The sequence below is a fragment of the Equus quagga genome, chromosome 1, assembly GCF_021613505.1.
Source record: "Equus quagga isolate Etosha38 chromosome 1, UCLA_HA_Equagga_1.0, whole genome shotgun sequence".
Lineage (NCBI taxonomy): Eukaryota > Metazoa > Chordata > Mammalia > Perissodactyla > Equidae > Equus > Equus quagga.
In genome coordinates, this window is record NC_060267.1 from 154,096,594 (window position 1) to 154,110,252 (window position 13,659).

At 34.8% G+C, this 13,659-nt stretch overlaps 1 protein-coding gene across 5 annotated transcripts in view; it reads right to left on the reverse strand.

The window, feature by feature from the left end:
* ZCWPW2 (zinc finger CW-type and PWWP domain containing 2) overlaps positions 1-13,659 on the reverse strand; it is a 150,001-nt gene that overhangs the window by 17,888 nt on the left and 118,454 nt on the right. For all 5 annotated transcript variants that reach the window (XR_006889307.1, XR_006889308.1, XM_046665760.1 and 2 more), the window contains 2 exons: positions 5,164-5,222; positions 3,992-4,059 (listed from right to left, as the gene is read on the reverse strand). Coding sequence is in view for 3 of the 5 variants with exons in the window: in XM_046665760.1 (XP_046521716.1) it covers positions 3,992-4,059; positions 5,164-5,222 (127 nt within the window). In the remaining 2 variants the exon portion in view is untranslated. The remainder of the gene's footprint in view (positions 1-3,991; positions 4,060-5,163; positions 5,223-13,659) is intronic.

The following is a 13,659-nucleotide window of genomic DNA, read 5'->3' on the forward strand; positions in this document are numbered from 1 at the left end:
GAACTATTACATTCTAGACCAACGGTATTCAAAATTTGGTGGGCATAAGAATCACCTTGGAGAGTTTATTAAAAAATATGAATGTGACCCCATGTCTACTGAATCAGAATTTTCTAAAGGAATGTACATTTTTATTGAAGCAATTTTGTTAATGAAATTAAGCTCTCTTTATGACATATTTCTTACTTATTAACCTGACACTTAACAGACAACTACTTGTGGTTATCTCAACATGGATTCCCCAGTCCCACTCATAGATGCTGTGTTTCCCTACTTTACATTCTGAGTCAATGGAAATTGATACTGACATTTAATGCACTGTTGAGAAGATGGATTTTGAGCTATGCTGTAAAGGAAAAATGGCACACAAACATCTTTATATTTCTAAGGCTAGGCTAAAATACAATTTATGACAATGAATGTCATTGCTGAATGGCATTGTAGGCTCTCCGTTTTCAAATGATCTGAAAAAATATGTATACTGCTTTTTGATCAAAGAGTAGACAAAGTAATGGATAACTTCATAAATCAACCAGAGTTCACAACACCAACTTGACTGATGTCAAATTCTGTTTCCAGAGCAATGGGAGGTTTGCTTTTCTAAATAGGTTTTCCTAGATTAAACTGATAGAGTTCAAAAATGATTTTCAACAAACAGCAGTTACCGTAATCTACAAACTGGGTTATCAAAATTGGTCAACGATATCTTCCAAAGATAGAGACAGAATGAACAGAATGGATGCCTTTGCTGATTGCAAGACCAATCATCTTCTATCAATACCGATTATCCTGTAGTTTCCCTGACTTGTTTCAATTTGTTGAGAGTAAAGTGGTAGCATTACAGCTGCTATATCACTCAGAGAAAGAAAAAAAAAAGAAAGAAAGAAAGAAAAAAGTATCTCCTACTCTGAAGTCCATATGTGGCTTTTAAAAATGAATTTGCGTAAAATAAATCAGTGCTGTTTTTCCATTCCTGATAAGAAATAACTTACTGTTTGTCTCAATAAATGAATCACCATTTTAAAAGCTTTCAAATGTATATTTATGGAGTTTAATTTCTACTTCTTTATTAAATGTTTAAGGAAGCTGTTTCTTTTCTTATGTAAGAGGCTACTGGTTGGGTTACCCCAAAGCTGGCACTAAAAAAATCCTATTAAACAAATTTGCAGGGCCATTTCAGTGTTGAAATTCTGGAGGCATTCTAATAGAGGAGGAGAGAGAGGAGGAGGTAAAAATACTTGGTTCTGTTTTGTTTTTAAGGAACCACAAAGGCTTCTCTGTGTGCTTACAATTCAAATGTAAGGATGAGTAAAACACAGGTTGAAATGTAATGAAGGAGAGAGCACTATTCCTGGAGAGTCAAATAGAAATAGGAGGCATGGCGCTTTTTAGGAAAGGGGCATGAAAGCCAAGCCTGCTTTTTAGCCTAGAGGTTAAAGGTAACCCCAAACCAAGAACAGGTGGGCAAAGTTTGTCTTGAGTATTGAGATATCCCCTTTCTCTCTGTCATCCCTTCTACCTCCCAGACCCTGGCCCCAAGGCCTTCACGTTCCCTCTAGGGCTCACCCCACGATCCAGTCCTTTCTTATATTAACCATCCTCTTAAGCTTACCTGTCTCAGATGGCTGATGAACACATCCATCGCTAATTTAGTAATGAATGTTAACAGATTTGGTTCTGGGTAATATGTCAATCTTTTTATTCAAATTTTTAGAGACTGTCTGCTTCCCCAAAAGAAATGAGGTATTTATCAACAGAAAACAGTGATATAAGAAAGCAAATGACAAAGCCCAAAGAATAAAAAAACAAACCCAAATCAATTCATTTAAAAATGCTTAGGCCAACTACCAGTGCTGTACCAAAAACCCCATAAACTTAGTTTTAAGATTCCTGGTACTCAAAGCAATCGAGGAAATAGCTGCACACTTTGATTTTAAGAAGCTATGTGACTTTAGAAAAGTCTATAACCTCTTAAGTGACTCAGTTTCCCCACCGATACAATGGGAGATATAATATCTACCTCATTTAGATCTTGTCAGGGTTAAATAAACTAATACATATAAAGTGTTTAGAATAATGAGGACACGTAGTAATTGTTATAGGTGTTAGACATCATCCTTATTATTGCTATTATTATTTCATCATCATAGATGAATTTTCTTGTCCCTCAACACTGCAAAAAAATGTTATAGGGACAAAACAAACATAATACATGATCTTCCTGGTAGCAGTTTTCCAAAAAATGCAGATATAGTCCAAAAATAGTTATTTCTTAGTTTAAATCTTTATATAGCCATGGTGCACAGTTTAAATGATTTAATGATTCCTGAACTTTTTCCAATAATTTGCAGAAACAGTCCTCTCCTTGTTGGATAAGAGAGTTTCTACTGCATCTCTTTATTACAGATGAAGAAAATGATACTTGGGGAGGTAAAGCAGCTGCACTCAATTAGCTCTTCCTTTGATCTCTAATTGAGGGAGACAGAGAAGCAGTCAGTAGAGCTTAAAACCCATAAAGGAACAGCAAATCTGGGGCAGTAGACTAATGGGAGAGTTTAGCACCTTTGAGTGTAAGGAAAGAGGATCCAAAAAGTGGGGCAGAGTCAAGAAGAAGATGCTATAAATTTCCTCTATCACTTGATCTAGGACTGGTCCTACTTTAAGCTTAGAAGAAATGAGAGATATCAGAGGCTTGATCAAGGGATCCACAGAAATACGAGTAGGGAGTAAAAAATTTGAGGAGGGTTAAACCATTGAAAAAGAACCACTCTTTTAGGAAGTCAGCTCTTGCAAAGAACATAGTAGACTAGATGTTTCCACTCTTCAGTTGTTCAAAATGGGATGAAGGAGTAAAACATAGATCGGGTTAACTACTTTAACAATTAACTATTGAGATTTTTGAGCCATACAGAATATGAGACTCCTGAAAGGGCTTCCCTTTACATGGATAACTACTGAGATGTTTTCACTTATTTACACGGAAGAGTCTTTTCCAGTCAATGGATTCCTTCTGTAGTATCCTGTGCAAGTTGGAATAGAAAAGGATCCCAGCATTGGAGACCTCAGCTGCAGTGCCAGGGTCTCCTAGTAGGAACTCAGTCCAGGGATAAACTAACTTTGTGTTTCTACAGGAATATTTGAACTGATCATGTGAGGCAAAGAGAAAAAATAGCCAAGAAAAGCCACCTTAATTAGCAGGAAAACAGCAGCAGAATAGGTTTAAGAAAAGACAGAAACAACAGAATTTTGTATTGGTTTAGGAGAAGAAGAAAAGGATTACTATTATTTTGAAATAACTACTCAGTCCTTTCTCTGCCTGTTTTCCTTTCTTTTAATGAGACTATAAATGAATGGCTTATTTAGCCAATTGAATCACAGTGCTATAGGATCTGGGGGTGGCTACAAGGGAGAGAGAGTATGGCAGGGATAACTTCTTGGGGATTAATGGGCTTTGAAACCTCTTTGCATGGCTGCCAAAGTTCCATGTTGCAAATAAGCACTTGCCTGCTTTTCAAGACTAATGAAAATGCAGGAAGAGTACAGGGCTCTTGAAAACTAAAACTTTCTCCCTGTGTTCCACATTCGCCCCACTGTTTTCTAATACCAATGGCAATTAAGTCAGCTGGAAGCCCTAGGCTGCTGCTTTTCTTCTTTCTCTCCCTTTGGCACCCCTAGGACCACAGTAAATTTGGAATGGAGAGGTCTGGGTTGAAATGTACAGATGCTGGTATTTCCTCCCACAACTGCTAGTGCTTTATTTAAAAAAAATTAAGTACAGGACAAAGCCAGAGAAAATTTAATTGAAGGGAATAGAAACCTAAAGACAATTGAAAAGCCCTGGTATATAAATCAACACCAAAACTGACTCACTAATATTTCTCATATCTGTATATATGTACATCATGTTTTTTTTTCTTCAAAGGACTATAACTACATTTGGTAGAATTAAATATAGGTAAAAGAACTAAGAGCAGGACAGGCCTTCACATACCCATGTTTTCCTTTGATAAGGCATCATCTGAACAAACATTTTCAAAAGAGCATTTTAAAATAGCTTTCCTAGAAAAAGAATTTGACAGATTTAGTTTCAAAAGATCAATGACATATTTAAGTGACCACTCATGTATGTATTAATTGGTAAATGTAAGTTATAAATATATATTTCTTTATCTTGAGGTACTTTTTCTTGGTTGTTTTATACATAAGGCAGCATGACACAGGGAAAAACCAAAGGGGAACAAGATTGATTTGAGCTTTCACCAGGTGAAAAGCACTAACGATCTACCAAGCACCTTCATAGGCTTTTTCATGTAATCCATCCCCCCAAAACCTACTAAGTAATCGTTACTCTTATTTCATAAAGAAACTGAGGCTCTGAGAAATTGAGAAATTTAACAACATGGGTAAATGGTTAAGCACGATAGAACTAAATTGTCAGACTGCAAAATTCACGCTTTTTCCACTACACTATGTTGCTGATTCAGAGTCAGAAAACATTTGTTCAAATGCATTTTCTCTAAGCATAAGATCTTGAGAAAGCCACTTAACTCCTCGAGGCCAAAAATTCTGCGTCTTTTAAACGGAGATAATTATGATTATCTATTACCTATTTGATGGGGTTACTGTGAAGTATAACTGAGATGAGAAAGTAAAAGCCCTTTTTAAAAATTTAATTATTCAACTTCTGAAAAAGGACAAAGAAGAAGAGAAGGACTATCATATTAGGATCAGTCTCTGTCATTGAGTAGGAGTCCTTTTAACACAGCATTGATTAACATTCATCAAAAAAGTAAATAAATACACTGTATGGAGGATTCAATGATAAACACTAAAGCTTACCATCAGTGGCTTATTAGTTCATTATAAAGGTCTGTTTCTGGTTTGCATTACCTATTTTTAAACTAAAAATCTGCTTCTCATCTGGTTGCTCACATGATATTAATCTTTGAAAGTTTTGGTTCATATTTGTATAAACATAAAACTTTCTCCACATTTCTAAGACTCCTACTTATCATTTTATTAATTCTTCTAGAAAATTTTAAACACAATGTTTCCTAGAGAAACAGAATCAAGTATCAGGGGAAAATGTCATATAATAATTAAACCCAATATATATCTACATTTCCATTTTATCCTAATACTTTTTAATTTTAAAAAACATACCTTTCCCTCTTTCTAAATTTTGGCTTTTTCTTTTCAGTTTTATTTTTGGAAACTTGCATCTGTAAAATAACAACAGCAAAAAGATGAGTTAGTTCATATGGGACCGGATGAGCTCAGTATAATAATGGGTCCTGTATGGTCCAAGTAATTTAGCCCAGAAGAAAAACTCTAGTTCATAGCCCTAAACAATACCTGTAACTCTAAATCAACCATTTCACAGTCACTGCAACTGCATTGATCTGCTCAACTTCCAGGACTAATAAACTGATCCAATATGAATGCTTATCCCCTATATTCACTCCTGTTCCTCACCTTCACAGACACATAAAAATACGAAGTAAAACAACTTTTAAGTTTTAATACATATATGAGATTTAAAGAAAAAAAGAGAAATATTCAGATGCCAGAAACATGTGTTATCCAAAGCCATGTAAGTGGGAACTGACATGATGGAGGCCCACAATGAATTTGTACCAGGATAGGGCCAAAAGGGCTTGCGACTGGGATTTTATTGTCTAACCAAAGACAAGACAAAGGATGTGGAGAAACTGAAACCATCATACATTGCTGGTGGGAAGGTGAAATAGTGCAGCCACTTTGGAATACAGTTTGATAGTTCCTCAAAACATTAAACGTAGAGTTACCCTATGAACCAGCAATTCCACTCCTGGGTATATACCCAAGAGAAATTAAAACATATATCCACACAAGAAACTGTACATGAATGTTCATAAAAGCATTATTCATAATAGCCAAAAAGTATAAACAACCCAAATGTCCATCGATGGATAATGTGGTATATCCATACAATGCAATATTATTCAGACTTTAAAAATAATAAGTATTGATACATGCTACCACATAGATGAAATCTGAATCCATTATGCTAAGTGAAAAGTGAAAAAAAGTCAGACACAAAAGGCCACTTGTATGATTATTCCCTTTATCTGAAATGTCCACAAAAGGCAAATCCATAGAGACAGAAGTAGATTAGTGGTTGCCAGGGACTGGGAGGAGGTGGGAAATGGGCAGTGACTCCTAATGAGTATGAGGCTTTCTTTTGAGATGATGAAAAATGTTCTAAAATTAGATAGTGGTATTGGTTGCATAACTGTGATTACATTTAAAAACCACTGAATTGTACACTTTAAGAGAATGAATAAATTATATCTCAGTAAAGGTATAATTTTTAAAAAGACTTAGTGACATGAAAAAATGGAAAGTAAGGAGATCGAATACAATTTGGCAATAACTATTAACAAAAGGAACCTGATGTAGCAATACTACTGTTAGAAAAAACTGGATGTTAAAGCAAAAAGCATAATCAGAGATAAAAAGGATTATTACTTAATCCTAAAAGAAACAATCCACCCAGCAAGTATAATAGACTTGAATCTGGATATATCTCAAATCATAGCCTTAAAATATACAGAGTGAGAACAGAAAGAATTACAAGTAGAAACTGAGGAATCTATAGTTCAAATGGGATATTTTAATTTACTTCTCATAAAAAAATTACAAAGCAAACACAAAAATTAGCAAAGAAATAGGAGAGTTTGACAATACAAATAAGTTTAATCTAATAAACACATATCAAACCTGGCACTGAATAATTAAAGAATACATATTGTTTTTAAGCCAGAAACATTTAAAAATTTGACCACCTACTGGGTCGTAAAGGAAGTCTCAAAAATATAAAAATAATCTCCATTTTACAGATCACATTCACTGACAAAAATAAAATAAGGAATCAAAACCCAAAAGATAGCTGAATAAAATTTGTAACCAATTCACAGAAACAGAAGAATCCACATTCTCCCATGAATCTTCCTGTGATGAGCATTATGATCAATGTCATTTAGATCAGCGTTAGTGTCTCACATTTTGGTTATTTGTATATGAGATGTATCTGCTCACTGGGTAATACATTTTGTCCCCATGCTATACCTTGCATGCTGCAGATGCACATGAAGTATTTGTGGAATAAATTAATGGACAAATGTTAGTAGAAAGATAGGATAAACACAAATATCATCACAAGGAAAAAATGGTATCAGTGTTACTATCATTCTATACTGTTATCATTGTTGACTTAGGCATTTAACAAATTTATACAATTTCCCCTCAGCTTCTAAGACAGAACCTCAGTGCAACTTTCCCCTCAATATGTTTGTTGGCTTCTTTTATTTCTTGTCTTTGCACTTTAACCTGCTAAAGTGAGCAATTTCTTAGCCCATTTTGTCTAATTCTTGCACAGTTTCACTGATCTTGATTTTACTGTTCTTGAATCAAGCATCTCAACTGCAAGGGTAGGAACAATTTCTTTTAACATACTAAATGTTTAACAGCTAGCAGAGTGCCATTCACATTGTACTTTCTAAAGCATTAACTATAATGAGATGAAGGTTGAATTTAATAACTCTCAAAGCATTATTAACCAGCTTAAATACCTTACTAATCATTCAAGAGAAGTTTGTACGAAACACTCAGGGAATTCATATTATTATGATGTTAAAGACTAAGTGGTCTTCTTTTTGTGATCTTCAACCTCAAGGTAGTCAAATATTTTTTCCAGAACTATTATTTATATATATACAAAAATAAATAAGGTGAAAAAAATATAGAAATATTGTTGTCTAAATCATTGATCTACATCTCCAAAGACAATGTAGAGCTATTATTTCTATCTTGTTATTAAGGATCAGCTTAAATTATCTGCATATTTGAGTATGAAGTGAAAGAGTTACTACAAGGGGAAATAAGATTAAGGTAACAAAGTGCAAACTACTTTATAGGTATTAATAGAAAGAAATACTGTTAAATAGCCACCATAAATCAGGGAGATTTGTGTTGGAGATAATAAATTCCTTTTCTACTTTAATATTCTATAACAGCCAAAATGAACTAGTCAGTATTTGCCAAAATGCCCTGTGCTTTCCTGCTCTAAGGTGTAGATAGAGTATGACCTGATGGTCCAAATTTGGAATGAAAGCACCAAATTTGGAATGAGAGGACCAAATTTGGAATGAGAGGATCACGATTTGAATGCAAACTCTGGCACTTACCAGCTGTATCACTTTTGGTAAGTCACTGACCACTCTAATATCTAGCAAGAGCCTGATATAAAGTAGACACAATAAATATTTTCTGACTAAACGACCATTCTGCATTTCAAGGTCTTCTTTTGTTAAATAATGCTAAAAAACAAATAACTACCTTAAAGCATTTGGGGGAAGATTAAATTAAATAACACGCCAGAAATTATCTAACAGTGCTTGGCAATTAGTTGATGTTCAATCACTGTTTAACTAGTGTAACAGTCCACTGGGCCAGTGTCAGAATTCTATCCTTCTTCCTTAGAGCTATGACAGAGGAAACTTGGCACTTTGGTATGGTTGACTTTGGTAGAATATTAGCTTCCTAAGGCTCCATGACAAATTACCACAAACTTGGTAAAGCACCCAAAATTTATCATCTTACAATTCTGTAGGATAGAAGTCTGGACACTTGTCATTGAACCTAACCCAGGATGAGCTCATCTCAAAATCCTTACCTTAATTACATCTGCAAAGACCCTTATTTCAAATAAGGTCACATTTTGAGGTTCCTGGTAGACTTTTGGGGGCTACCCTTCAACCCCTTACAAGTAGATACTATAATCTTTATCTAGTCCATCTATTTTGCTTCTCTTTCTGTGTTGCATAGCTGATTCTCCTATGTTGTTTAGTTCAGTGCTATTCAGAGTAAGGGTCAAAATGTGACAGAATCAGCAACACTTGAGAGTTTGTTAGAACTGCAAATACTCATGCCCACCCTAAGGCTACTGAATCAGAAACTCTAAGAGTGCAGCCCAGGAATCTCTATTTAAATAAGCTCTTCAAGTGACTCTTAAGCAAACTAAAGTTTTCTAGGCACTGGTCTAGCCCACACCCATTGACACAAATATAATGGTATGTAAATATGACTGGTTTTAAAGAAATCAATACAAGTATTAATTCTTTTCTTGTTAAATGTAAAACACAAAGAGGTATATGTATAGAGAGCATATCCATTTACTGAAAAAAATTATATTTAATGATATTAGGATTGCAGACTAAAATGGCAAATGACAGAATTGCCTTTAATCGCGAAGGATAGAAAATCCATAAGAATTATGTTTACATCAGATCTATATAATCTGCATAACCTAACTTGACATTACCTATTTCATTAAGTCACTATTCATCTACATAAAAATCTTTTTATTTTTAAGCAAGAACAAGTTTGTTAGATGCATTAAATCTGAAGGTGTAAAATTTTGATTCAGTATTTTATGCTCATAGAAGACATAAATGTATTTTGTGAACTTCTTTTGAGAGTAACTGTCAGTCAATAATCACTAAAGAGCTGCCTACTTTGACAGAATTTCCAAAAGTGAATCTGTGCCTTAAATAATGTACACAAACTCCTTGTCAAAAGTTATCAGAAGGAAAAGCCAATATTCTCATTTCCCTTTGGAAAATCTGCCAGGAAAAAATGCTTGGAATAAGGATGAAAACTAGTTTCATGCAGCATTTTAAATGATGGTTATTGCTTAATCTGAGTATCTGGAGAGCACAAATAATAAAGTTAAGTCTTCTGGCCTAGATAATGATTGTTTTTAACACTTCTTTGAAAAGGGGGAAGGCTGACACAATCATTTTCTAGCACTATTTTAAACATGATTTCAACAGAAAGAATACAAATCTAGTGTTTCTTACACAAGTGTCAGTCAATTACCATATGCTGCAGTCTACTCAACCTTTAGTAGAGTTCAGCCTTCCTATGAGATCCAGAGGACAGTATCAGAGATTAGTCACTGGCAATATGACAAAAATGTCTTGCTGTCCCTTGCACTATCTCTCATGTGTAAGTTAACAATAAAGAACTGGATTTCTCTGCTTTGAAGGGCTTACCAGAGAAAACAGTGGAGTGTGTATTCAAGCAGTGAGCTGAGACAGGAGAGTATTTTCCCTAAAAACAGAAGTTGACCACTAGACCACCTTAAACAAAAGGCATGAAAGGCCTTCTATTAACACCTCCCAATCCTGGCTGAGGATAGAAGTAACAGAACATTTCGGGAAACTCTATGATTATGTCCTTCACTGATAATTTTTAAATTACCTATATCAGGGTAGAACATAGAAATTTAGGAGGATTTTTTTCTTTTTTAATAGCACAGATTTCACCCATATCTATAAAGAGCTTAAGAATACTAAGGGCTAATCGAAACAGAGTGTCTAGGGAGGAAAGATACCCATGAAAAGCAGAATTTATGTTACAGTTGTTCATCTGACTGAATGGAGCCAGTAAATTAGAGTATTTTACCTCTAACTGGAGACTCTCTAAAAATCCAAGTCTGTTTCCATTTGTGTAAAGTTTTTCCTAAAGTCACTGGATATTTTAACAAGAGGAATGTTAAGAGAAGATAAGGGTTCTAGGGAAGACTTTCTAGAATCTCTATATTCTAATTAAATTCTAAAAAGCTGATGCACAGAGAGCATTCAATGGTTACAGTACTCATATTACATGTTTTTTTTTCTGGAGAGAAGAATGAATGTTGAGTGCTTCATAATCTGTTTTACCATTTTTCTCTCCATCAACTTGAAATAGTAAGGATAACCTGCTTGATTCTTCGAACTGACAGATCACTGTCAAATGCTCTGAGCAATTATCCTCGGTATTATGCAAAAGAAAATGATCTCTCTCCCACATGGGACTAGAAAGACTCTACGCATAGCACAATCCCCTCTTCAAAAAAAGATTATTCTTTTAAAAATTTTATATAGATCTAAGTCCTTACATTAACTCTCTGAGGTTAAAATGGAGGACATTCTTGCACCTAGATTCACGGAATGACATGGAAGATATACTTCCTTTTGTTTGAACTAGATGACTGTGTTCCTCAATATATGGGGGAATACAGATTTAAGATGTGTACCTAATATACACATTTCATGATATGGCAAATTATTTTTGGACCAAAGTGAAGGTATTAAATACATAAGCAAAAAGAAAGATAAATATCACCTCAAAGTCATTATAATTTTAAAGATTTAAAAAGTAATAATTTATAGGTCTTCAAAGAAAGGAAATAGGTTTGTGTTATCTAATATAAATGAAAAGTTGGAAAACTTGTGGGGAGAAGCCAGACGTTTATAAATTTGAAATTATAGATGAATTCTAATAAGTTATAAACTCTGCTAATTTGTACTGACAGTGTATTTTTTCCAATGATAACACTTTCCTTTTGCAAACAGGAAAACAGCAGTTATTACTATTAGGCATAGAAAGATCACTTAATATCTAGCACAATAGGTACAATCCATAAAATACAAACTCTATTCAAATTTCTATTGTATGTTATATCAATATCTACTCTCTATTGATCAATAATATTTTTGGTCTTAATGAAATGCGACGAGGAAGATGATGGTGAAGGAGAAATCTTCCAAACTTTAGAAGAAACTCAGATTCATCTTGTGTGTAGCTTGATGTTGGAGACATGACTTATGTGTCTCTGGATCAGAGAGAAAGGATTATGCTCATAATGAATATAATCAGCAAGATAAATTGAATAAAGCTGCATAACACAACCTTTAGTCCTAAATAACAAAGGACAACACCTGGAAAGTTCTTCATGCAATAACTGGGACTCAAGTTGAAGAGTAAATTGAAGTTGAAGACAAAAGAGCAATTTCATTTTGTAGAATTCTCTTTATGCCTTCTGGCTCAAAGTTAAAATATAGAATTGAAAATATGGAGAGTTATGGTTGAAAAGTTTTGAATTTCTGGAATCTCTGACACTAGATTTTAAGTATTACAAACTCAAATTCCAAGTGAATTAATATTTTGAGTAAATTTTTAAATGGGCGTTATGTGTAGAGAAACAAACATTAATAGAACACATCTATTATTATAAATGGTGACATTAAAAAATGATACTTTTCATTTGTTTTTTAATAATTTGGATGAAAACAACTCTTAAGGACGAGAGAAAATTACTAATAAACACGAACTTCCATTTACTGAGCGCCAGATCTGCATGACTCAACTTGAATTTTCTCAGCTAAATCACTGCACTGGGACAAAACACTGGTTTAGAAAAGCATCACCCATACCCCTCTCCACTTCCATCCTCCACAGCAGCCCCTCAGACCTGCGACCCAGCAACAACAGGCAGTCCAGCAGCTGTGTGAATGGGAAAACTGCCCTTTATATAAGCCAGCTGTGAGCCAATACCTCTCCCACTACAAGTCCTGTGAACTTGGAGAACAGTACGGCCTTCACACTAGGACACTGTTGTTCTACCTCCAGGGAAGAACAAAGGAGTTTTCAACTCTTCTGTACTCACTCTGATGCACATTTCCCCTCTGCTTCCCAGCTCCTCTCCCCCATTGCCCGTCTTATGAGAACGACAATGAGATAATTTGGCTGAAGTCAGAGCCATGGACTGAAGTCAAGTCAAAAAACGGGTAAACAAGTATACAAGTCCCAAAGTAGATTTTCTTTAATTTAAGGAGCAAATGCCATCATCCACATCAGAAAATAGGTATTCTGAATCAAGGGATCTTTGCTCGCTCTCATAATTGGTATATAAAAGTCTTCAGATATGTGATTAATCCATTTTGTCTAATTTTAATATTTGACTACTAATAGTTAACCTGTATAATTCCTATAGATTGCAATTCAAAATAAAAGAGGTAAATCTTGCATCCTAATCAGGCAGATTTAGTTATTAAGTTACTAAAGAGTATCTTGTTAAAAATCACTCCCCTGGAAGGCTGTTTCATACCACTGCCTTGTAGTGGGGCAGTTTCCCTCTGCAGATTTTGAAAACAGAGTGACTGAACTTAGTATGAAAAGAACTTTATATGTTAAAGTTTCCACTGATGACTTAAAGTGATAAATGCACAATTACCTATATTAATGATACCGGCTCAACACAAAGTTAGCATAAGGGAAGCCATATGGTAGAAAAGAAACCATATTGTAACTCTGAATGACCTCTAATTAACCAACCCAGACATGCTCTGTAGATTTTATGGCCCCTGCCAGCTGCTATAAGTTGATAACTTTGTTCTTCTGAGTTCTCTAGGAATGTGATGGCCTTTGGGCAGAGACTCTATGCTGATATCCATGACAACTGAAAGCTCTGATGTGGCAACTTCCAGTCTGCAACACCAGGGGGTTCAACATTTCCTACATCCCTCCCCCATTGCACACTGGCTATATAACCTCTTCAAGATTCTGTGCCACCTTTAAGATGGTTCTTTTAGACATTAATCAGCCATCTTACCCCTTGCTAGCAAGATGTAATAAAAAGTCCTTTCTCTCCTTCCTCCTTGCCTCTTGACTATTGGCATGTCTTGCAGCGGGCAGATGACCCCCTTCTTGGGCGGTAATATTAATATATGTTTATTTATATACATTTTGAAAATGCAAATGCACTTCAAAAGAGTGTATCTACATTTAAAA